At 45.2% G+C, this 25,569-nt stretch overlaps 1 protein-coding gene across 4 annotated transcripts; it reads right to left on the bottom strand.

Annotated features, from left to right (window-relative positions):
- Window positions 1–957: 957 nt before the first annotated feature.
- On the bottom strand, window positions 958–19,980 carry LOC134157652 (broad substrate specificity ATP-binding cassette transporter ABCG2-like). 4 transcript variants are annotated; one of them, XM_062606845.1, is made up of 16 exons: window positions 19,861–19,980; window positions 16,794–17,077; window positions 16,157–16,216; window positions 14,769–14,883; window positions 13,388–13,540; window positions 12,482–12,639; window positions 11,228–11,379; window positions 9,899–10,015; window positions 8,813–9,078; window positions 8,180–8,262; window positions 7,723–7,812; window positions 6,301–6,425; window positions 5,777–5,931; window positions 4,064–4,153; window positions 2,921–3,024; window positions 958–1,351 (listed from the first exon to the last, which is right to left on the bottom strand). In XM_062606845.1, the coding sequence occupies exons 2-16, from the start codon at window positions 17,075–17,077 to the stop codon at window positions 1,204–1,206; spliced, it is 2,100 nt and encodes a 699-aa protein (XP_062462829.1). In that variant the 5' UTR covers window positions 19,861–19,980; the 3' UTR covers window positions 958–1,203. The 4 variants fall into 4 exon arrangements, 3 of the variants coding, with proteins under 3 accessions (XP_062462829.1, XP_062462828.1, XP_062462830.1); XM_062606844.1 differs by lacking the exon at window positions 19,861–19,980 and adding an exon at window positions 19,201–19,523; XM_062606846.1 differs by lacking the exons at window positions 13,388–13,540; window positions 19,861–19,980.
- Window positions 19,981–25,569: the final 5,589 nt, after the last annotated feature.

Genomic DNA, 25,569 nt, shown 5'->3' with positions numbered 1-25,569 from the left:
GGGTGCGCAAGGCAGTTGAAGCAGCTCAGAAGGAGAATGGCGTGTGCTCGACGTGGCTGTGCTGTCAGTACATTTCCCTCTTCATAACACTCTTCATAACACAACGACTGCAATAGCAAGAGTACCAGAAGCACTTTCACCGCTGCGCACTAGTGCAGCCCTCACAAGCAAGCCCTTTAGCCTTGTGTTTGAGGATGTTTTCTTTTGGCTTAACTGGTTCACTTGCATCTGAGGGTCTTACTGCAGGTTAGAAGGGGCCGTGATGCTAATAATGTGGTGAGGAGACAACTGCTGGCATGCTACAATCTATTCCATGGCGACTGCAGTAAGTGTTGCTGTAGATTGCCACAGCAGTATCTACATGGGCTTTTTCAGTGCATGGTGTAAGTAGTACTATATATACACAGTGTCGGTAATCATTACGGTGTGCCATTGCCAAGTATATAAATTTTTATTGGAAGAAAAAAAAAATGGAAGTGAATTCCCTTCTCTCCTTTTAAGAAGAAAATGTACATTTTTTTGTTGTTGGGTTTTCAGGGAGGGTTGTTTGGGTTGGGTTGGGGGGCGGGGGGGGGTGGTTTGTTGTTTACAACAAAACTCACTCGTCTTAGGCAAAATGTTGTCTACCACTGCAGTTTAACTTTTAGCCAAGCAAAAGTTGTTTCTGCAAGTAGCTTCCAGTGAGAAGCTACTAGAAATATAACTGGTTTTGCTTGGCAAGGAGTGCTCATTCCCTGTATTGACTTCAAACTCAAATGCATTTCCAGCATGCTATGAATGGTCTCTGGCTCTTAGGTGTGATGGGCACTATCAAGGGGCAGCATATCAATGCATAAACACCATCACCACCTTATACCACCTGTATATGGTGATGAAGAAGCTCACATTTCCCTTTGAACATTTCCTATTTAAGTTGGCCACAGAAGAATAATGCTTTACAATATACAGTTTGATATGTACATAAGGAATTACAAGAATTGTATTCTCTTACAAAAAGTAATTTATGTGATGTACATCAATGCATTTCTTTTTAAAAACCAAAATCACATAATCACATGGAGATCATGCTCCAGAAACAAGAAGACTGGGTTCCTGTCTGAAGTTCAATAAAGTCAGTTGAAATCTTTTGGCAACTTCCAGTAGGCTATAACAAGCTTTGCAGTTTTAAGACAAGAGAAGCTGCAAGCAAGGCAACACAGAAGTCTATGTGAACTTTCTCATAAAACGGAGTTTTGCATAGGCAATGATAAGGAAGATAACAGTCATACAGAAGAGAGCCACTAGGTTTTCCCACATTGCCCAGTTGGTAGGTACAATTCCTTGGCTGCACAGGTATGCTTCACCAGAACACCTGCAGAAGAGCATGGGCTACAAGTTAGTAATACTATGTGGTGCAAGTCTTCAGGTAGTTATTTTTATTCCTGTCCCACAAAGATTCCTTTAACCTCAACTGCAAAACAGGACAGAAATAGAGTAACTTCATAGAATCATAGAATAGTTAGGGTTGGAAAGGACCTTAACATCATCTAGTTCCAATCCCACTGCCATGGGCAGGGACACCTCACTCTAAACTGTGTCACCCAAGGCTCTGTTCAACCTGGCCTTGAACACTGCCAGGGATGGAGCATTCACAACTTCCTTGGGCAACCCATTCCAGTGCCTCAACACCCTTAAGTAAAGAACTTCCTCCTTATGTCCAATCTGAACTTCCCCTGTTTAAGTTTTAACCCATTACCCCTTGTTCTATCACTACAGTCCCTAATGAAGAGTCCCTCCCCAGCATCCCTATAGCCCCCCTTCAGATACTGGAAGGCTGCTATGAGGTCTCCACGCAGCCTTCTCTTCTCCAGGCTGAACAGCCCCAACTTTCTCAGCCTGTCTTCATACAGGAGGTGCTCCAGTCCCCTGATCATCCTCGTGGCCCTCCTCTGGACTTGTTCAAACAGTTCCATGTCCTTTTTATTTTGAGGACACCAGAACTGCACACAATACTCCAAGTGAGGTCTCACAAGAGCAGAGTAGAGGGGCAGGATCACCTCCTTCGACCTGCTGGTCACGCTCCTTTTGATGCAGCCCAGGATATGGTTGGCTTTCTGGGCTGCGAGCGCACACTGCTGGCTCATGTTAAGTCTCTCAACTTCATAACCTATCATTACAAAAATAAGCTTAAGGGACAAATCTAGTTTTCTCTTTCTCATAATTTTTTTCACTAGTATCCTAATTGTTGTTTATAGATAGCTGGCAACTTATGAGTAAACCTCAGCACCACATTAAACCATGGTAAGTACAAAAGCATTAATTTCACAGAACAAACAGTAGAGGTCCATAGCATCAGTTTGGGGTCCAAAAGCTGTGGAAACACTACTCCAGCACTGTTCCCTGCAATAACCTCAGTTTGCCAGCTCTCTATCATAGAACCATAGAATAGTTAGGGTCACAAAATACTTTTATTGCTACAGCTTAAGGTATCAATAGTCAAAGAGTATTCCAAATGGGGCAGCAGCACTGGGAGATAGATACCTTGGTATTCTCCTATCTGGAGCGAGGTTAATATTTACAAGCATGTTTGTGATCACAGGTCTACTGCTTCCCAACAACTTTGTAGTTGTCAACACAGTGCATTTCCTTTGCTAAGTGACCCTGCATTTGTTTAAGAAAACTGATAAAATAGGGCTAGGTTAAAAACCCCAAAATTTAATTTTGCTCATCTGCCTACTTTTAGGACTAAAGTTTCATCCTTACTTCACTGTTGGGTATTTATGAAGTTTTACTACATAATTCTAAAATGCATTATCTTGGGATTTTTTATTGAGACTGGCCTGTGAGTGGTTATTCTGTGAATAATATAAATATTTCGAACAGTCAGACTTCTCTTTAAGCAAGTCATCACCATTGAGGCCACCATGAGTTAGAGACTTACATTTCTCCTGAGATATCAGGGGGACAACTGCTTGCAGGCACTGTAACATTTGGATTCTTCTCCCCACAGAAGTAGAGATTCCTGAACTCATTCACTTGAAGAGCCTAGGAAAAGAGGCAGACATTGCATTTTTACAGTTAGTGATTTGGAAAGCTAAAACTGAAACACCTTAAACTAACTTGATTATTAGAAGACACTTATCACTATTCTTGGAATTGTATGTTTATGTTCCTTTTTGGTTTGAAGCTCTTAACTACTGCCTTTCTGAGGAACTGGTCTAAATTTCACATGCAGGATGGTTTGGTGTATAAGTCTTTGGATTCAAAGTTACATTTCAATGATACAGTCATGGGTTTTGGTCTTGGCAGCAACGAGTTCCAGTTTATCCACTTTCATCTGAGTCAGTCTACTGAGGGGCAGGGAGCAGAGTAGATCAGGGATCACCTCCTTCGACCTGCTGGTCATGCTCCTTTTGATGCAGCCCAGGATATGGTTGGCTTTCTGGGCTGCAAGCACACAATGAAGCCGGATCATGTTCAGTTTCTCTTTGACCACCACCCCCAAGTCCTTCTCCACAGGGTTGCTCTGAATCTCTTCCTTGCCCAACATGTAGTTGTACCTGGGGTCATGAGTTACTTTGTTTCAAGCAGCTGCACCCTTAGCTTTCTGCTACCCCAGCTCCTTATTGTTTAGAAATGGCAGTAAGTCATATTTCACTTCAAAGGGAGCCACACAAAACACTGGCATTGTGCTAAATTCTTTAACCAGTTGGGCAATCATTAATATAAAACTTGCTACCCAAACAGCAGACCCTGGAGAGGCCATACAAGATTTAATTTTATTCTAAAACCATAGGGATCGACTATTCAGATTAGGAATTAGTGCCTCACTGGACAGCTCACTCTGCTGCTGTCCAAACAGCACAAAAGATTTGTTCAGTCTCTGAGACTTCCACCTCTCACACAGAGATTAATTTCTGCTTCCTTCTGGGGGTTGTCTGATTTGTTGTTCTTTTACCATGTTCATGCAAGGGAAGATGCCAAATCTGACTTTTGAAAGAACTTCATTTATACTCAAAACCTCTCAAGGAAGCAGCAGTGGGGCTACATTAGTCACAGGAGACCAGTGCTGCTTGCTACTCACAGTGAGTCCATATCGGGGAATGCTGAAGTACTTGAGCCAGTTCAGCCAGCCCATTACAGAAGGGAGGTTTACTAGGAGGCCTGAGAAGATCTGAAACAGAACAGAAGAGACTAATGAGTCACAAATTCTGTTTACTGCAAACAGTACCATTCTTGCACAGATACTGCAGTTGCCCAGCAGAGGTGCACTGGGATTGATGGACCTCCTGCTGCTGTTATGCCCATGCCTACAGGCATGAGGGTCAAACCTTGAAGTGGTCTCAGCCAGCTGGCCTAACAGCACTCCAAGTTCGTCTGCTTGCAAAGAGGTCAGAAAGGTTTTCTGTATTCATGTGAGCTAAGAAGCATGTATGCTAACAACTTTTTACTCTGGAGGACTGTGTCCTATAGTAGGCTAGATAGAGGCTAAAGAAGGATGACTGGAAGATGAGCAAGTAGAGAAACAAGAAGGAAACTGTGGGGATCCTTAAGGGCTGTTACTGTTCAGCTTCCCCCTCTGACCTACATCTTTAATGTGTACTCTCTCCTGTCTGGAACAAGATCTGCTTTTTCACTTCTTAGTACAATTGGATTTCATAGCCAAACATGATGCTTCAGGCTATGCTTCAGCACAAGTGTTTTTGTGCTTACCCTGCTATCTTTCAGATTGTGCATGTGCCATTCCTTACACACTGTGACTTAATTCAGTGTACATCAGCTGCCCTTCACTATGCATGCACATTTCTCACTCACAGCATGCATTTGAAGCGATATGCTATCACTTAGCTTATGGCAAAAGCAAGTTAAGTTGCAAATCGAAGAATAAGGGATGTGCCTTGGGCTCAGGATATGAATGCAGCTACCAGGAATCACCTGACAGGAGGTACTTTCTACTCTAACTTGATAGGCCTCACAGTCAAGAAGTTTTATTACTAACATCATCATCTCTTTGAAAGAGAATTCACATGCCTCATCTGTAAGTAGTCAAAATTCCTTTCTCATTTGCTCTCTTCCCTTTCTCATTTGCTCTCATCCTTAAAAATCCTTGAAGAAAAGTACTGAAGTAATTTCTGGAACTTAAAGACAATACTCAATTGAAATAGAGTATGCTCCTGCTAATCCCATTGGGTAACAGAAATTAATTCAATAAAATGAATCAATCTAAAGTTTACTTCAAGATTTTTTTTTCCTTTTACATTATCTAATTGATAACTTAAATTTCTGATACTGGCAATGCAAGATTTTTTTTCAATTTTTGTAGGGAAAATTTTTAAAAATACAATAAACAACACTGTTGGGGGCACACTGCAAAGCTCTGGTGGCATCACGTCTACTGAATTGCACCCAAGCAATGATTTGATGCTTAGATTACAAGTTGGCAGAAGTACATCTTTTGACTATAGTGACAATAAAATCACAGGCATGGGACCTAGATGCTACTGGCCTGTGGATTTTCAGCCTGCTTAGGGCTGGCTCCACCCAATCCTCTCAGCCTGTCTGAGTTACTTCCTCACCTCCACTAAAGGAGCACACACGCCCTTATATACTTAGAATCATAGAATCATAGAATAGTTAAGCTTGGAAAGGACCTTAAGATCATCTAGTTCCAACCCCCCTGCCATGGGCAGGGACACCTCACACTAAACCATATCACCCAAAGCCTTGTCCAGCCTGGTCCTGAACACTGCCAGGGATGGAGCATTCACAACCTCCCTGGGCAAGCATGAGAACTTACAAGCATGAGAACAAAACAAATAGTGATGAGCAGGTTGGCCACAGCCACCACATCCATCCCAGCACTGATGGCCAGAGACATGGCCGTGGCAGTGTAGGACACCAGCATCAGGCTCAGCATGAAGAAGAAGAACCGGCCTGCAACAGCTTGGTATCCTGTCAAAAAAACAGAAAGGAAAGAGTCCAGTAAACAACCACATTATGAATCCCAGAGAGGACCCTCGGACTCCTGTACAAGACAGGGAAACCAGGAAAAAAGACCAAGTTTGGAGGTGGCAGGAACTATGCATGCTCTGAAGGCCCAAAGAGCATTACCAAAAGATGTGGACAGGCAGGTTACTGTCTTAAGATTGCGGGTGTCTCTGCCCCTGCCCCAGAGTCCTTTGAAGTCATGATGCCAAGCACGTAAATCAGTTGGAAGTTTCAAATAGTTTCATGTTATACATACGGGAACTAAACTCTGGCTAAGACAGAAATCAAATGTGTTGGAAGGTGACAGGTTCAATGAAAGAATCAGTTCTTTACCAATCATCCAGTAAGTGATGCATGAGAATATGATGGCTGGAGCAGTTCTCATGGGCAGCAAATCTCCTATCATCAAGGCCAGGAAGTAGGCAGACACACGGTAATATCCACTGGTGTACTGATGGCTACAAGGACAGGAAGGGAGTTGTACAGGTTTAGAGGTTACCTAGGAAGCAGGCTCAGTATGTGTGTCTGGTTTATCCTGATGTGGTTTCTGTTTTCTCTGCCACTGACTCCTCTATATGCAAGTTGCTTATCATCTCTGTGCTATCACTTCCTTCTCTGTAAAGGCTGATCTATCTCACAGCCATGCAGTCATATAGAGAGCCCCTGAGGAAAATTAATTAAAAGCTATGTGACTGCTAAGTTACATATTGGGAAAAAGCTCCTGAATCTCTTTTCATAGAGAAAGATCCTTAACACAAGAGCATGGGAAAGTATTAGGCTGCTACTAGCTGGAGGAGGGCTTAGTCCACAGCTAACTCATACAGCTTCTTCCAGGCAAGAAGGAATGATACCCAACAATGGGAAAACACCCATAAGGAGACCCACTCACCTCCAGTTCACAGGCCAATTAAATGTCACTATGATTGTTTTGCTGCTTAATGGAGCTCACAAAAAGATCCTTTAATTGGTGAGGTCCCAAAATTACAGCTGGTAAGCTGGGCAGACTGGCAAGAAATGTCCTTGTGGGAAATACTCACTCCTGAGCAGCTGTTAGGGGCAAAATTAAACTGCTCTGAGCAACCTGTGGGTGGACATGAATTCCAGACACAACTCTCCAATTTCTTCTTTACTGCATAGGATCTGTCTCTTGACTTTTCATCCCATTAGCAGGAGGCTATTCCAAACTCCATTTTCAACATGCATGAATATTTACATATGTGTATATAATATATACATGCATTCACATACATATGCATACATACATCTATATATGTATATATAGAGATGTGCTTGATGATTAGGTAGCTCTTGTGAGCCAGCCAGCAGCCCTCTTCATCTAAGCATCCCTTGCAAAGCTTTTCCAAGAACTCTCCCTTCATATTTGCACTTTAGGACCACTGCAAAACAGCATTTCAACCAAATCAGCAAGAGGGCAGGCAGGATTCACAGGGTTCACAGTAGGATTCACGTGCAGACTTCAAAAACAGCTGTTACCAAAAGTGGAAAGTGAGCAGGAAAAGCACTTTCGGTAAACTGTGACACAGTATGCAAATAAAAGCGCTTTATTTCTCCCCTCCTGCACCCATCTCTTAGTATTTCATCTCCCTGCTCTACAGACCAATTAGCATTACTATTACAATCTGATGTGGCAAGGGAACAATCAAGCTTTTGGTGGAAATAATTTTGTTTAGCCCTTAAGATATTTCCCGTGCCTCAGTCCAGGGTATGAAATGGTCTAAGTGCCTCACTACTTACACAAATAGTTTCTTGTCTCTGATGAACAGCTCAATCGCAGAGACACTGGAAAAACACTGGTTGGTGGTGACAAAAAACAAGGACCCAACCCTACAAGATAAAACAGTCAAAAAGTGAGGAAAGCGCCTAGATCAACACTGCCATCCTCAGATATCAGCATAATGTCAAGTCAGTGCTTTTTTGTCTCTGTCCACAGAACAGAGATATTTAATTGTGCTACCATAAATCTTTGCTGCAAAACCAGATTTATTCCTTTATCTTCCCTTTCACATCTCCTTTGCACATATGTGTGAGCCCGACAGAACTGCAGTCCTTTTAGGACCTCCAGCAATACCACGCTGCACTGCATTGAGAGTTGTGAACCCTACCCTGCTTTGTGGATCCCAAGGCCTTCCCTGCCACTGAAACCTTTCTGCTACAGACAGAAAATGAGCAAAGCTGTGGCTTTCCAACTTACCGATTCTGAATGCCACTTCGATCCAGTTTTACACCAAAAAAGATAGCACCCACAACCAAGGCTAGAATTATGGTCACTGCAATCTAGAAGTGGAAAGAAGAAAGGGGAAAAGGGAGTCCTTCAGATAAGTAAACAGGGACAAAGCTATTATTAAGGCATATGCAGAGTTTAAGATTCACAGCTGCCTAGAACTTTGCTGTTGTGAGTCAATGTATAGCAATCACACACACAATTGAAAGCTTTATGGCAAATTTTCTGAGTTTATGCTCTTCACTCTTCTCCTTTCTCTGATCTTCTTTGGCTGGAAAAGGTTAGCAGAAGCATACTCAAAGAATAACCTAGCTTAGAATTCCAAGAATTTGAAGCACAAAATTAGCATCACCTGAGAAGCTTCCCACGTAAATCAGAGAATGGAGCATTTCCCCCAGTTCCAAATTTTCAGGGCAGTAGTTCTCTGCTAAGGTAAAATGGAGACTTTTTTCAAAGGCAACAAAGGTACATCTCGCTCCACTTCCGTGGCAGCAGCACAGGACTTTCCTGTTTCCCTAGCTGTCTTTCAAAACAAAAATGTACCTTACAAATTGCAGATTGTGTGACTGAGAGCAGTGGGAGTCTGAGACAATTGTTACCTACTTGTGCAACAGAGGCCTGCGGGTTCCTGATGAGGTTCTTCAGGGAACGCTTGGACACCCAGTACAGCTGGGTGAGGAATCCATTTGCATAGGTAATCTCATGCCCCTGCTTGGATGCTTTGTGCCTTCTTCCCCGTCCGAGCTCCACGTTCCCCAGGGCTTCCTTTGTGCTCTGATACAGGCTGGATTTGAGATATTTCTGGTGCAGCACATCTACCAAGCTGCTGTCCACATTACCTTCTGCCACTCCATTTTCACTGCTAACCTCTGAGTGAGAAAGACAAGATATGGCTTCTGATTCCCCATGAACCCGACCTTCAGACATGGCTCATCAACATGCTCATAGACTTCTGAAGTTGAATAAATAAAGCAGGAATGCCCAGAGAATCTGAATTGTTCAAGTCTTAGCTCTGATCTTACAAGGATAACTTGGGGGGGGGAGAGTCCCTACAGTTTTAACCAAACCTAGCTAATCTGCCAGTTCTTTGTGGCACAAAAATGGTCTTATTCTTGGAATGAGGGACCAGAAATCCTTTGTTAATTTGGGGGAAATCAGTGTTGGCTCAGATCCATTTCTTCATCCCCAAGAAGCACCATTACAAAAACTGTTCTCTTATGTTCAGTCATGGATATGCTACAGCATCCTCAAAGAAGCATTTCCTACCGTTTCACTCACTGTTACAGAGTTTTTCTCTAATCTAGTTTCAAACTTTCTCACTGGATTGTAAATCCATTACTCCTTAGCCTATCTACCCTGTCTTCCCTGCAGCAGTCTCTTATGTGACTGAAAACTTATGTCAGCTGTCTCTTGAGACTAAGCAATTCTAATTTTTCAGTCTTTCCCACATAGGTTTTGTGAATTGCTGATACTTATCACTGCTCTCCTCTATTACTGAAGGAAGAAAAAAAAATCCCTTTAAAAGTTTGAGCTCTTTAAAGAAGTCCAAAGTATACCTATGAGTAGGAAAAATAAAAAGATAATGTGCCCTTAGACTGGAGGAAACCCAGAGAATAAAAGCTTGTCATCAACATATATATATCTTGACCTCTACACCAGCCAACAGTGGATTTCTCCTTCACAATTTACCTTTTCCTGTGTCCTCAGGACTGTGATCTTCCTTGCTTGCTGCTACAGCAGTTGAATCACCATTTATGATATCAAGGAAGAAGTCAGCTGGATTGTTGAAGGGTTCACATTCATAGCCTTAAAAAAACAAACCAAAACAAACAAACCCACACATGCAACCTGTTCGTATTGCACAGACTACACTTGGAAAATCAGGTCTAATAGTATATCACCCTTCTGCAACCCTCCTACAAGAGAACTTCACTGCTTTCCGTGAGCATTAGTTTACAGAAGTTCAATGGACAGGACTTAGCAGACAGTGAATCTGAGGTATCTATATAGAGCTTCAAAGTTGCTTATTCTCCACTGATTTCAGGTGAGAAGAAATATGTAAGTTGCTTCTACTCAGCTAGCTCAGCATACACAGCTCTTTCCTCCTTCCCAGTGCTGTTCAACCACATACAACACTGAGAGACACACAGTCTCTCACTAGAGGTTGCTGGATGTTTGCTCTACAGCCTCAGATGCTTGCTCTAGAAGTTCAGCTCTTGATTGTGTTTCCTTGGTCACAAGGAAGAGGAAGGGCTATCCAAGAGCAGCTTCTTCTAATATGGTTTCTAGCTATGGGATGGATGGGGACAGGAGTGAAGGGTGGGAGAGAAAAAAAGCCAAGGATGCTTATACTGTAGCATTCCTGTGAGAAACTAAGTGAGGTGGGATACCAAGAGGAGGAGCAAAAGTAGTGAGATTGGTTAAAGCATCTCACTTAAAGCCAGGGAAGGGTTACAATCTAGTGTGTCTCCATGGCTACATTAAACTAGATTGGAAACTCATTCCTTGTCTGTCCATTATAGTCAGAAGCCCTCACTCTTGGAGAGGAAGCAGCCACCCAACAGTGCAATTAAACCATGTTAAGACACACCATGATTTTATCCTCTTGGTTGCCCACCTGCATTTAAACTAGAGCAGATTCTTCAATTAGCCCATACAGATTGCTGCAAATCAGGCTGTTGTTCGCAAACCACTGTGTCTGATATCTAGGCCTGGTAGAATTATAAATATCTTGTCTGTTGTGCAAGATGCTTCTAAATGTCCAAGTGATTCTGGGTTTTTGTCCTGATACAAGGCAAAACAAAGGTGGGAGAGAGCCATACTCTGCTATCTAAAAAAATCTGGGGTTATTTTTTGTTCTCTTCCTGTTCTAACATAACACTGTTCAGAGTGCATGTGTACAGCCTCCAGTATCCCAGTGATAAAACAGTACAGGACTGATCCAGTGCTAGGGCCAGAAACTACTCACAGATTAAACTCATTAGCCAGTTGCCTTCCTTCTTGGCACAGTGGACTTACCAATAGAACTGAAATACTCCAGGGCCTGCTTTGCAGGACCATGGTACAGCACCTTTCCCAAAGCTAGTAATGTCAGACTGTCAAACAGCTTGAATATGGAATAGCGGGGCTGATGGATGGAAAATATGATAGTTCGCCCTCTTCTTGAGAGGCTGAAATAGAAACAAAACATCTCTCAAATAAACCACACTTCACATTTCAGGAAGGTCTTGTCAACCTGAACAAAAAATAAGCATCCAAATCCAAGAAAAGTACTTGTCAACTTCTCAGGGTAATGACCAAAAAAAGCTGTAGTTTCCCCTTCTCTATGTGAGATGCTGCCTGCAAGACCTTCAGGACAGCACCTATCATTACACAGGACAATCATCTTAGTCCAGGTAGACTAAGTATGATGTTGTCTGTAGCTACCGAAGGTTGAGACCACAGTTGTGTATAAACCCTCCTCACATGTTTTCTATACCAGGCTGCAACCTAACTGGAATAGTCCTACTGCACTCAATATCAGTACCAGGCTTTATATAGCAGCCTGCGTAAGTCTAGCCACCTGAGATTTCTCTTAGCTCTTCTGCTGAAGATTTACTCTCTAAAGCAAGTCAAAACTAGTTTTCCTCTGGATTTTTCAGATGCTCTTACAAGTGCTTTAGCCCTGATGCTTAACAAGTATCCTTGCTGATCAAAGACCTCTATCCACAAACAGCAGAGGAAAAAGTCCCCCCAGGCAAAATCAAACAATGCTACAAACATGCTACAAACCAGGAAGAGGGTTCGGAGCCTGTTCTCATTAATCAGCCTTGTTTGGTCCTCTTTGTACCAGAAAACTGTTCATCTCCAAAATATAGGAGATTAAGGTAAACATTCAGAGTAAATCTACAGATGAAGTCTGATCTGAGTTCAAGGCTGTTGCCAGAGTGGAGGAAGAGACTTTGCAATAGACTCAGTTGGAAGGCCCATAAATTATGATTACAAGGCTTGACCTCTCAGTCCACCCCCGTCTGTGGCAAAGGACAGCTGTCTAAGCTACATCTTTTTTGGGCTCCAGTCCAATGCATGCTGTGGAAGGATTCCCATCAGCTTCAGAAAGCTTTGGACAAGACCCAAATAAATAATTTACTACCACTTCTGAGTCTATTTGTTTACCTTTTTTTTTTATTATTATTTTAAAAGAGCACTGTAGCTACTCAGTCATAGCAGCATTCCTTTTTTAACTGAGTTGATAACAAAACTGCAGTAGAGCCCTTAGGAACTGACTCTTACTTCTTCAAGAGGATGAGAACTGCATTGGCTGTGCTGGCATCAAGGCCAGTTGTTGGTTCATCCAGAAAAAGGACTGGTGGCTCTGTGATGAGCTCCATCCCAATGTTGGTTCTCTTCCGTTCCCCTCCAGACACTCCTCGGATCAATTCAGTTCCTACCTACAAGCACAAGAAATTGAACATTCACAACAAGACCTGATCAACACATGCTGTGGAGTTCAGGGTTTTCCACAACCAACACCCTCATTAGTGAACCCTAGCGCCAGCAGCAGATGATGGGTCTGACCCACTGTGAGGGACTGTAGCGGGATGCGAAGCATGATATTCAGAGGTACCAAGCACCTTATGACTTCAGGGAACAAGGATGACACTGACAAGGAAGCACCAGAATGAGGCCACAGCTGTCAGAGGTGGCACTGGTGTTCAGGGATGCCTTTTGTTGGTAGCTTGCCTGCTCCTCAAGTAAAAGTGGGGTAAGCAAAGTGAAAGTAAAGTGAGAGTAAAGATGCAGCTGGGAGGAACAAGCTTTGCAGAGAACTTCTCCATCATGGGCCAGTTTTCCATCCCTCACAACTTTCAGCACTATAAAAACAGTTTCCCTGTCTTGCTCCACAAAGCCAGGAAGTGACTGTGCAGCTTTCGAAGGTGCAATGACTAGGTGACTTTTTCCCCTCTGAACTTATACAACATGCTGGACATAGTCCAGAATCCTCCCTTTGTAGTAGCAAATACGCATACCTCTTTCCAAGCTACTTCCTGAGCTGGAGACTGATTTCTTGTTTTCAGTATGCTTTATTAGGTGACTTCTTAGCTTAGTGTAGCTGCACTACATGCACAATACTGCCCAGAGTCAAGCAGTTCAGTTCCCAGAGGTAGCAAGATTTCTAAGGGTGTTCTCACTGCTCACCTTAGCATCAGCCACTTTACTTAATCCCAGCTCGCTGATAATCTGAGTGACTCGCTCTTCCTTCTCTTTAACACTGATGGAGCTGGGGAGTCGCAGGGCAGCAGAGAAGTGCAGGTTCTCCCTCACCGTCATTGTGCCCATGATGACATCATCCTGAAAACATGGACAGTTGGAAAGCTTCCTTTTCAGCTACCTGACTGGGCACCAGAGTCCCTGTAGTGGCAGTTGTTGGGTAAGCTGTTTGTGGGCGACAGCGGAAACTAGACTGAGGGACAACCCCTGCTTCAAAATTTACATGGCACAAAATTCAAGGTCACCATATGATGGGAGAAGTGCTGCAACACCAGCAGATTTATAGGGATAACACATGACTTAGCATGTCTGTATGCCCATTTGCGTAAAACTGACTCCGTAAGTGTGTATGCATTTATGTATTTAGGCATTAAGTGTTGGTTTTAGTTCATGGGCCACCCTGATTGATCTAGGGAGTACTGCACAGGGGTGGGAGGGAAGAGAGACCATTTAATGTCTCACCTGGCTGCCTATAGTTAAATTTGGTTGCTTTGGTCATCTGAGAGAAAAATGGCTTGAGCTGGGACCACTTGCAAGAAACTTCCTGACCATTCATAAAACACTGAGTTTTTGGGGAGATTTGACCTGCAGGATCAAGACCCAGCATCAGTCTCATCATATGCATGCTCCCACAGCCCCCCAGGTGGCAGCTTTCAGGAAAGCTGCCTATTCCACATCTGTCTGCAGTCAGAAGCTTGAATGGTTTCCAGATTTGATTGCTCATATAGTTGCCAAGAATCTCCTTCTCCTCAGCTCCCCCAGGACTTTGAGGGTCTATTCTTGGTCCAAGCCTCCACCCACTTCCGCAGATTCAGCCTGCTTTTCCTGTCTTCAAGTGAAACGAAGCTCTGTCCCAGCCAGCCAGAATCAGAGGAAGAACAGCAGGGATCTATTTACTTCCTAGAATTATTGTGTGATAGCTTGAAGGTACTTCAGCCAGCTAGAACTCCTTGTGAGTTTTGCAACAAGAGATTTTGGGCACTGTGGGGTTTTTCCTCACCCTTCTATATTTTTAAACCCTTGCTAGTACTTCAGGGCAGAGCCCAAAGCCACAGTTGTCCAATGGTTTGGGCATCCATGTGACTTTGGGAAGACAAACACCTCCATGCTTGACTTGGTTGAAGTAATGGTTTAATCCTCTTGTCTTCCATATCCCAGAAAAATAGTAAATAGTGTAACATCTGAGTTATCAAATCAGACTCTGCAGAGATCACTGAAAATTACCTAACCTAGTTGGTCATGCTTTGCTCATCTTGTGCAGTCTTCCGTCCCAAGGGTTTCCAGGTCTCCACTGAAGGCAGTTACTCACCTGCACAACATATCCTGAGATGCACTTAAAATTTGGAGGCTGTGGGATACCATCTATAAGCACTTCTCCAGACAGGCCTGCTGGGTCCTTTCTGGCAGCCAGCACATCTAAGAGACTTCAAACAAACACCAGGCATTAGTTTTTTCCATAATAGCTGTTTTTTACCTTTGACTGGATAAGTACCACCAGTCACAACTGAAGTTATAGGATGCTAAAAGCATGCTACAAGCCAAAGGGCACAGCAAGGGGCTTCCTCTACTCTGGAGAAGCAATTTGTACAGAAAGTCAGGATTTTCAGGCACAAGGTATGCCAGAGCAGTACTGTAGTATACAGGTCCTCACAATTCACAGCAGTCAGCCCCCTACAGAAACAAGCTTATCCTCCATATTAACAGCTAACCTCAAATGCAGAGAGAGAAAACTACCCTGCCAAGTAGCTGCAGTCTGCTCTCCAGCCAGCAGAGCACAGAATTATCTACTTTGATCTCAAGGATATTAACCCAAATAGGTATAAACAAGACCAGAGTTAAGATTAATTCTAGAAAATAATTTTGTTTTAACATATCACTAGATTCTCCTTGCTGCCAATGCAGAGGCCAGCCTGTCTGCTAGCTATGTAAACACTGCTGTGACAAAGTGCTTGAAAACATCCCAATCAGCCAGCAGTCTCCTAAGAGAGGAAGATCAAGGGTCACCACAAAGGCACACCTATGTGAACCCTGGCCGTATTTCCCAGTCTCTGATATTCTGAAAGGCAGAGTGACAAAGAGTTCTCTCACCGTAGTTATATGGAAACTAGCATCAGCACTAGCTGGAGATAGTCTGCATGGTATTTCTCTGTGCTTTCATCCAAAGAACTCAAGCACATGTGCACCCCCGCCAGGAGGCCACAGCCAAGTTGAGGCTGAGGATCCAGAGCATCCTACAGACTGACATTACATCACATTCCTGTCAGTTGTCAGAGAGGGGTTTAGCCTAGCATCTTCAAGGAAGTCTTGCTGCAGTGACTGCACAGGGGATGACATCTTTCCTGCCCCGAAGGAACTTGCAGCCCCCCTGCCATCCCATTACAGGTCTAGGACAGAGCCTACACCTCAGCCCCATTTACCTCAGTTCAGCCTGATACCAAAACTCAGGCCGCCAACACCAAAGGTGACTGTGGTAATACAGACCACAGATCAGAGCAGATGAGGAGTGTGACACCACTGCAGGGCAAGAACTGCAGCAGAGCACCTAGAGGGACACGACATCAAACTGCATCACCAGATTTCTCACAGGCGTGCAAGGTCTGAGCCTGCAGATCCCTCACATCTCCCCCAACCCTCAGAACCCCAAATCCTCTTTAAATAGCTGAATGTCCATTTGAACAAGCAGAAGAAAGTACTCACGAAGATTTACCACTGCCTGTTGGTCCCAGGATAGCATTCAAGCCTGGCTTCATAATGCCACTGGAAGAAGGAAAAAGTTATTTCCAAATGGAGGACTGTTCACATGCGGATCATAGTAGAAAATGTGTGTACAAAATGCTGTCAAAAGGAAAACTTAGAGATTATTTAAAACTTCTCTTTAAGTCTGAAATCAAGAAGCATTTTTTCCTTTCTTGTCCCAGACTGACAGTCAGAACAGAACCAGAGCTGGACATAAAAAGCAATCTACAAAAGACAGAAAGTAAGTGTCTTCCCTGCTGAGTGGGGTCTTGAAAAGAAGAAACAATTGTTCTCTGCTGCTCATTTCCTCTGACTGCAGCTTGAACCACAGTTAAGGGAACCCTTAGATCTTCTTGCAAAAGAGTTCACACAAGTTTGATCCTAATTTGTTCAGATCAATCACTGAAACTGCTCCAGCTATATCCCAGCTATTTTGCCTAAAAGCAAACTAGAAAGTGCTCACATGAACTGCAGACTGGCAGAAAGGTAGTCATTTCTTCACCAGCACAGCTGGATCTGGAAGGTAACACTGAGGTCACCGATTCACAGAAGCAGATTAATTCCTACCCTCTGGTATTTTATTTAAGCAAGAACTTACTAAACATTATGAAGGATCTTCTTTTCCACAGTTTTCCGTTTACAAAGGAATCCACTGGACTGCTTAATGGAGTACTGGATGTTATGGAAACTCACAACAGAGCCTCGGGGGGATCGGAGGGATTCTCGTGTGGGAAGAGAACGTTGGAAGTTGCCCACTTCTTCCTCTCCTCCAACAGAAATAATGCTGTGATCGGATGTGTCTGCCATCATGTCTCTGTTACGTCGGTCAAGCTCAGCTGCATGGAGTTTTTTGAGGCTACTGTTGTTTTGAGCAGTTCCCATCTGTTGAGAGAAGGAACACAAAAATATGCAGGGAAGGAGGCATGCCAGCAAAGACTCCTGCAGAAAGTGTCTTGGAAAAGAAAGCTCAACACACACCACACCAATCCTCACGTGTGCCAAGTTTCCAAAAGGATGGATATCCACACTGGAAGACATCCAGTAGTCCCCAAAAGCACAGAAACCCATGGATTTAGAACAATACACATAGCCTTTAAGACCAAGACATGTATGGTTTTGGAGTGATGCTAGCTCAAAGAGTATATAATGAGGTAAAAACCAGGCTCATTTGTGGTGGTCACCTTCTTGCTCAACATAATGGGGACTACAAACTCAAGCTGCTACCACTTAAGCTAAAGGGACTCTAGCTCTCCTCCCTCAGGCACAACATGCTTAACTCTCCTCACACGGCCACAGAGCCAGCACAGAAAACCTATTCATGAACCTGTATGAAGAACCACGGGAAGGAAGATGGTTGTGCTTACGAAGGCCAGTCACCTGCACCTTGTTGGCTGGCACAAGTTTGTTTCAAAGATACCAATGTGACTAAAATAACAGTTACACATGCTGCTTATCATGTTTCAGTCACACCAGTATCAAGATACTTCACAACTACAAATAGGAAGAGAAATTTGGATTTGTCTGGAGGCACCATTTACCCTGAAGGTAGGAGCTTCCCCCCCAGCCTTGGCAGGGAGAGATCTGGGACATGACACAGTAAGGAGAAACATGGTACAAACTGGTGCATTAAGGAAAATTAAATATTTTATCTATTTATAATCACAAAGTTATAAAGCACTCTGGTTCAAGCAGATAAGCTGTCTCTGGAGCTCAGCGCCTGAAAGGGAGAACATGTGAACAGCAAAGAGAAGGAAGCGTTCTCCCTGTCCATGCTTTAGAGCCTACATAATAGGAACTGTATCAATATGGGTATAATCATTAATGTTGGTCACTTATTAGTCACAGCAGCAGAGCTCTTTTGTCAAGGGGCTGCTTCCCTTTCTGTTACTGTAACTGATGGAGACCAAGTTTGGATCCTTTCACCCATTAAAACAAACACACCCACAAGAAAAAAAAAAAAACACACAACCAAACAAGCAAATGAAAATAAATAAAAAGAAAGAAAAGTCAAGTTCTTGTCTTGACATTGCACGTGAAGAACTCTTGGAAAGCCTACAGTCCCCAAATTCTACTGCCTGTGTAAGGTCTGGCCATAACCTTTCCCCTGCCTTTTCAGACAGGTGCCCTCACAGCCATAAGTCTTCCTGTCCCCTTTCCAGGAAACTACAAAGCAAAGAAGAGAGGGATTACTACATTTCTCAGGGAGAGAGATGGTCATCCTTTTAAGAACCTGGAACTACAAGAGCCACATTTAAAGGAACAGGAATAGCCCTTTCCTCTCTGCCTCTTCTATCATTCAAAGCTCAGGAAGTTGCAGTAGGGTTTTTTTCCTGTATAAGTAAAATAAAAGTGGTGGCGAGAAGGAAGGGTTGTTTAGCTTGGACACATCCTGAACCCTAAAGCTGATTCCCCCTGGGAAAGCCTTGCTTATGGGAAATAAGAAAGCATATGCTGGTTACATCAGCAGGAGAAAGCTTATACGCATGAAAGGTTGCACAACAGATCAGAAGGGGTGGGGGGAAAAAAGTCAGGATGACAGTGACACCAGGGACAAAGACCTGATAGACTTTTGAACACTTCCCTGTTTTGTATAACTCACATCTGTCCTGGATGGGTTCTGTAGTTTATTACACCCGTAAACTTCCATGCGGGTTTTTGCAAAGCTGCTGATTAGCACTGGCAAACCGAACCACCTCCGGGGTATGTGCAAGGATGACAGCAGGTTGAGAAAAGCTTAGCAGAGGCTGCTGGTAGGACCAGGCAGCAGCCGCGCCTCACAAGCAGTGCCCTCCCGGCCTCCTGACCACCCACCCTCGCCCCACCGGACGGCTCCGCTACTCAGCCGCAGCCGCGAACCGACCCCTCCGACCGCGCTCCGCTTTCCTCCCCAGCCCCCCCGCCCGGCAGTGCGGCGGCCCCGCGCCCCGGCCGGGAGCGCTGCCCGGCGAAGGGCTCCGGCGGGCCCCGCCGCACCGCTCCCCGCCGGGCCGGATCCGCGCCGTTACCTCCCGTCTAATCGAGGTTCTGACCACGGCACTGCCTTGGCGGTGTTTTATAACCGGGTCTGGGAGGCGGGTTACATAAAGGGGCGCGGGGCGCGGGGAGTGCCCGGTGCTGTCACGCAAACTCCGCCGGGACACGGTCAAAGGCGGTAGCGATGGAGCCACGCTCCTCGAAGCAACGCGGCCTGGCCCCGGCTGCGCGACCCCCGGGGCGGTGCTGCCGCCGATCCGGGCCGCCCCCGGCTGCGTGCGCCGCGCTGCGTGCGCCGGCTCCCCCTTCCCCGGCCGGCGGCGCGGCGGAGCCCCAGTGCGCCGGGATGCTGAGGACTGCCCGCGCTGTTGCCCTGCCGTTACCCCGCCCAACAGCTGGGCACTGAAGGAGGTGGCGGGGAGCAACTCGGATCTCTCTCCGTCTCCCACACTGAAAGGGGGAACGGGCATCAGACTCGGGGCAAAGAGGGGTACAGCGGGGAGTGGGAGGCAGCACCCGTTCTCTCCCACTTTCCCAGCCTCTAGAAAGGTCATCAAGCCAAGAGTTGGTCATGGGGTCCTCTCCAATGGTGACACTGCTTCTACCACGGTGATCTCACACCTTCAGGGGCAGTGCGCTCCGCAGGTGGTTCCCTGCCGAGTCATAGGGCCATGGCAGCCCACCAGGGTTACCTGTGGTCCATCTGGCTGCCTCTCTGTGCCACCGTGTGTACCCAGCTAGGAGAATGTGTGAAAGCAGGAAGGTCGGATTTCCTTCAGTTTGTTGTCAAGACTTCCCCTCAGCCTCCTGTTCTCAAGCACTATTGTCTTTATAAATAAGCTGACTCTCCCCAGACTCCTTGGTGTTGTGAATGCAGGAAAATGGTTTATAAACATGATTTATAGCAGAGCTGTCAAGTCACCATAATAATTGCCTCTGCTTTGACTACCCTCTGCAGTCTTGTGCAACATTACTTTTTTGTCTAACAACACCTCTTGCTAGATCAATTTAAGGCTCAGCTTAGCTGCCTCTAGTTACCCAATCAATACGAATAAAAACTACAAAGGTTGACCTATCCTCTTCCCAACACCTCACTCCTTCCAGGCATTCTGATGCACTCAATGCAATTGATGCACTGGGCAGAAGACAACTGCATCTCATGCATCTGCATCGCTCTACAGGGCTGACAGGAGTCCACAGCAGGTGGGACGAAATAGCTCTGGAGGTCTGTCAAGAGAGCAAGCCATGCCATAGGTACAACCGAGGCTCAGGCTTGCTGAATAAGAATGTTACTTTCAGTCACTCTATGGGTCAGAAGTGGACTTGAGTTCATATTTCATTTGTGGTTTAACTTCCTCTTTCAAGGAAGATCTGCCTACACAGAAGGATTTTGCCCTAGTCACAGACAGCTTTTGCCCTAGTATTTCACCAAGCATGTACATCTCTCTGTCTCCAAGCATATTTCAACTCTAATTACTCACTACCCCTCAATGTGCTGCAGTGACAATCCTCTTATCATGTGCATGGGACAGTGAGGAAGAAATGCCTGAGTGCCTGGGAACAGAGGTGAGCATTTTCTGAGTCATGAACTTGCTGCTCCACATAGTGCCTGCGCAGTGGTGAAGAAGAACAGCGAGCTAAAGGAAACACAATTAAAGGTTCAGATTACTCTTGACAGTTAGTTTCAATTGCACAGCTGCTCCTCAGACAGAAGTGATGGATGCCTTCAGGCTGATCATTTTGGGAGACAGTCCTGCTTCTCCCACACTTCATGGAATGGAAAAAAACACTTCTCTTCCCCCTGTGCCTGAGCACATCCTGATGGCAAAGAAATAGACAGGGACCCAAGATAGGAGGAGCCAGATCTGTCAACTATAGCACCTGGCTGGAGTCTCTGGCTTTCCTCCAGCCCATTCTTCAAGCAACAGTCTTCTGGGCTTCTTAAAGGGCTTTTTGATCCTCTGCCTGTTTGTCTCCCACCCCGGTTGGGAGTATTGTACCATTTTACTTAGCCAGTTGATCTAGCTCATACTATTGCGGAGGAAGGTTTCTGCCACTACAGCAGTAGAAAACAGTAGCCAGGGGCGTGTTTTTTAAAGAGGAATGAATACTTGTAACAAGCCTGAGGAGAGCCATTTTCTTTTCACTGCGCCACTCTAGATTGGTAGGTGCCAGCACTGCTTTTTGCTGCTCATCCACAAAGAGGAGCATTTGCCTTGTAAACAGTCAGCCTTTACTTCTGATTAAAGGATGTGGCCTTTACAGAAAGACAACAAAGCCATTAGCCCACCCTAAAGCCCTAGCAACAGTTTCAAAGCCCTGTTGCTTTTACTGTGTGATGTTAAACGAATAATGCTATAGGCCTTACCTTGATACACTGTGGTAGCAAGGCAAGAGCAACCTGGGTCATGTTGCAGGTCTCATGCAGGTTTTAGCACAGGTTTGGGGTCTTTACTCTTGCTCCTTAGCTCCTGCTGCCTTGAGCCTCTCATCTGGCTGCCACTTACAGGCTCACAGAGCAGGAGCGACCATGATACTGTCCTGGGCATGGGGGAAGGGAGCTAGCTAAAAGTGGGGCTTGCTGAAAAGCATAATTCTAACTTACAGCCAATTTGCTGCAACTGGCATTGGCCCTTTCCAGCAGGTTCTGGTCACACTGGATATGTTCTGCATGTGCCTGAGCACACAGAATGGATAAGGAGCTACTGAGGACCACGAGTTCCACTCTCCACAGAAGGCTCTGGTCCCTTCTTCCAGTCTTCCTTCAGCCTGAAGCACAGCTTCACAAAAACATGTGTTTGAAGGGCGTGTTGAGGGTTCCTTCCACTCCAATTTTTCATGTGAGCCAAGACTTGCTGCCATTGATCAAGTCAGACATGACTGTTTAGCAGAATCACCAGACCAAAAGTTTCAGATCTGTTTCTCCACTTTCTTCAGGATGCTGTTTTCATTGCCCTGGAGATCCACGGTGGCTTTTTAATCCTGCCTTGTGCTGAATTTCATAAAACTTGTAAAATATTTCAGAGACTTGAGCCAGCAAGAGAATGCATGAGAAGTATGTACAGGAGGAACTGCATGTTGATGAGTACTATTGCCTTTTCTACTGAATGCAGCAAGAAGCAGATCCCAAAGCTCCCTGCACAAAAGCAGCTCCGAGATCAATGCAGAAGACGGAAATATCAGGCAAGGTGCATGAGTGAGAGAGATTTTGTAGCTCTTCTTTTCCAAAAGCTCCAGCAAACCATTCTAAAAGACACACCCTATACAGATGTGTACGCGTGCTGATCTGCTGCAGCCACAAATTCACCACCCTAGGTGGAAGAAAAAAATCTCGGCGTGCCTTTTTCACCCTGATTGCTCACTGTGTCAAAGCTCATGCTGACTGAACTCCCTTGGTTAAAGTGCTTCTTGCCTTGGGGATGTTGCTTTTGCAAGACTTGAAGATTATGTAGAAGAAATCTGCCTTTGTTTTGTTAACCATTTAGTCCATTACCTGAATTCAAGGTAGCACTAAATCAGTAACTGATTAAAGATAAGAAAGATCTAAAGCAATTCTAAGAGTAAATGATATCAATGTTTAACCAGTGCGCTACACTGAGATACTATGGGCTTGACTGACAGAAAACATGAATAGCCAAACTGTAAGATCAATACAGGGGTGTTATTTGGGCAAAACAAGTGATCAGACAAGGATATAATAACTGTACTCTAAAGTATCTAGCATATCTAAACCACCAGTGCAGTTCTTCAGTTCTTCTAAATCTCAGAGGAGATGCAGGTTAGTAATAAGGAAGAAGTTCTTCTTACTGTGAGGGTGGTGAGACACTGGAACAGGTTGCCAAGGGAAGTTGTGAATGCTCCATCCCTGGCAGTGTTCAAGGCCAGGTTCCATGGGACCTTGAGCAACTTGGTCTAGTGTGAGGTGTCCCTGCCCATGGCAGGGGCATTGGAACCAGGTGATCCTAAGGTCCTTTCCAACCCAATCCATTCTATGATTTAGTAGTTAAAAATCTAAAATATAAATGTTCTCAGATATTTACAGCTACATCTTGCTGTTGCTAGCAATGTTACAGAGAACCTAGGACTATCCCAACTCAGCTCTCCAGAGGTTAGCTGCCTCCAACATGAATGTTGGCATGCATAATGCCAACAGATGCATAATGCCAATAGACTTTTCACCTCCTTCCTCAGGAACAAAGTCCAGACTGCCCCACCAGCCATTCCTAAAAACTGTTTAACTTTTATCCACTCCCAAGGCCTGAGCTGCTGCCATTAGTATTTGTTGTGGCAGATGCCAAAAGATTCAAACTGTTTTGCAGTAGATACTGTACGCCCAGAGTTGCAGTGTCCTTCCCCAAAGGGATACCGCACAACAGCAGAATGTGAGATAGTGTGACAGTAAATAGCTTGTATTCTGGAGAAGGAGAGATAAGAAAATAGCTACCTGGTTGCATAGCAAAGGAGCTCTTTGCACTCACCTTCCAGATGGCCTGACTGGTTATGTTCCACTAGGTGCCAGGAGCACCTCAATATTTAGCTATTTAACTAGAGCTAACACCAAGCCTGGTGTTTGTCTTGGCCAGGGCACCTTCACTTTTCTTTGCCAGTGCTGTTCTGCTCCTCTCCAGACCTAATTTTTTCTCTCCCAGTTTGTAAACTGCTGTGTAAGTGGAGATGAAGACAGGCCTTCCTCATTGGAGAAGGAAAACTCCTATCTTCAAACCTGGGCTGCTGGAGCTCGCCTAGCCTTGTACGGTCTTCCATCAAAGAGGAGAACACTCTTACAAAACCTACGACCTGTGGACTTTGCTGTCACCATCCTAGCTAACTAGGCCGTGGCAGTTAAACCTCAGGTGTAAAGGGAGGGGACAGTTCTGCGCAAGCTGCTCCTCACCTAACAAATCCACTGCGCAGGCTGGAAGGGCTCACTCTCACTTGTCTGTATGGACGGGCGAGGGTGGAAACTGCAGGGGACAAGGTGCATGGGAAGCTGCAGATCCAACGCTGCATGTGGGGGGACCAGCGCATGGGTAGCTCGAGTTAGCTCAGGAGTTGACAGTCATGGTTGGACACTTCCTGATTGCCTAAGCAGCCTTTTTTTCCAACCAGATTTGGATATCCCACATGCCCTTGGTCATCGTGCTTGTAGTAAGCATGGTTAAAGCCCTTCCCAAATCTTCGCTCGTGAAGCCAAGCCATCAAGTGGAGATGAGTAGTACATGCAAAGGGGCAAAGGGAGCCCAGAGCTACCCAAAACCCACTGAAGGTCAGCTAGGTGTCCTAGGACATTAGACAGTTGACAGTATTTTGGGAAAGGCAGAGTGAGCAGAGTATCATAATAGAAAAGATAAGGTAGGTCTGAATGGTGGTGAGTAAAGGAAAGTCTGGGTGTGGAACACCAGGAGTGGCAGGTGTTGATGGCATTGATCTTAGCTGCTCACTAGGACATCAACACATCTAGGGGTAGCTGCTCCAGGCACTCAAACTGGGAGAAAAAGGACAATGAACAACTTGATGACTCACAGAGGAGGGACAGGACAAGAAACTGAACACGTATCTCCTGCAGGGTATATGAAAAGGCACAGGCAAAACCAACCCATGGTTACCAGATTGCAGGAGACATGAGAACTCAATAACTGGCATTTGCATCATCACAAGGACCCTTGACCACAGCACCCAGACACAGGCCTTGGTACGCAAATGCTAAACAGTCCATTTGATTACATCTTTTGGTATTCATGAGTATGGAGGTAAGAAAACAGAAGTCAGTGCAGTCAGTTCTGGTTTAAAATAAAGTTGCACATCTGCACAGCTAATGAAAATGATCACTTGGGATGGCTTCCCAGCCCTTTCTCAGTCAGCACAAGCACAGCTGGCTTCAAGCTCCTGCCTTGCATGATGCTTCTTAGGCTGCTGTGCCTCCTGGCACCTGGAGATGAGCATGCCAGCAGACAAATGACTGGTATCTTCTGAGGACAGCAGTGGCCAGGATACAGCACCATCCAGAGCTGTTTGGGAGATCCTGTGCTGAAGAGCTCTATCACTGCCAGGCACAAGGGCTCACTTGTTAACTTGCTGTGGCACGCCTCAGCAAAGCCTGGTGTGACCTCAGGCTGGAGACCCGTCACCTTAACAGCCACACTGTTTTCTCAGCTGAGCCTTTGCATTCCTCCTTCAGCACTCCACAAACTGGCTCTTAGCTCGCTGCACCAAAGGGCTGCCACCCTTCTGCCACCTGAGTACCTGGCATGAGCGCAGCATGGCTGGCTGGCAATGGGCTATGCCTGGCATCTGCCACCTCTGAAACCAGGACATGAGCAGGGCTTCTGAGTCAGTTCCTCAAGTATTGAATTTGGCCACCTCTTTCCAAACCCTGGCATATTCATTTAAACACATCCCTC

The sequence above is a fragment of the Pezoporus occidentalis genome, unplaced genomic scaffold, assembly GCF_034315485.1.
Source record: "Pezoporus occidentalis ecotype Australia unplaced genomic scaffold, CSIRO_AGI_Poc_V1 ctg98, whole genome shotgun sequence".
NCBI classification, from domain to species: domain Eukaryota; kingdom Metazoa; phylum Chordata; class Aves; order Psittaciformes; family Psittacidae; genus Pezoporus; species Pezoporus occidentalis.
The sequence above is the reverse complement of the archived record's forward strand: the minus strand, read 5'-3'. Positions and strand labels throughout refer to the sequence as shown.

Excerpts from the sequence above, each read along its gene's own strand:
- LOC134157652 (XM_062606845.1), bottom strand. The coding sequence starts at position 17,077 with ATGGGAACTGCTCAAAACAACAGTAGCCTCAAAAAACTCCATGCAGCT. Across the intron at positions 9,079-9,898 it reads TCCTGAGGACACAGGAAAAG|AGGTTAGCAGTGAAAATGGA; the intron begins GTAAATTGTGAA and ends TTTCTCACTCAG. Across the intron at positions 5,932-6,300 it reads CATCACTTACTGGATGATTG|GATACCAAGCTGTTGCAGGC; the intron begins GTAAAGAACTGA and ends TTTTTTTGACAG.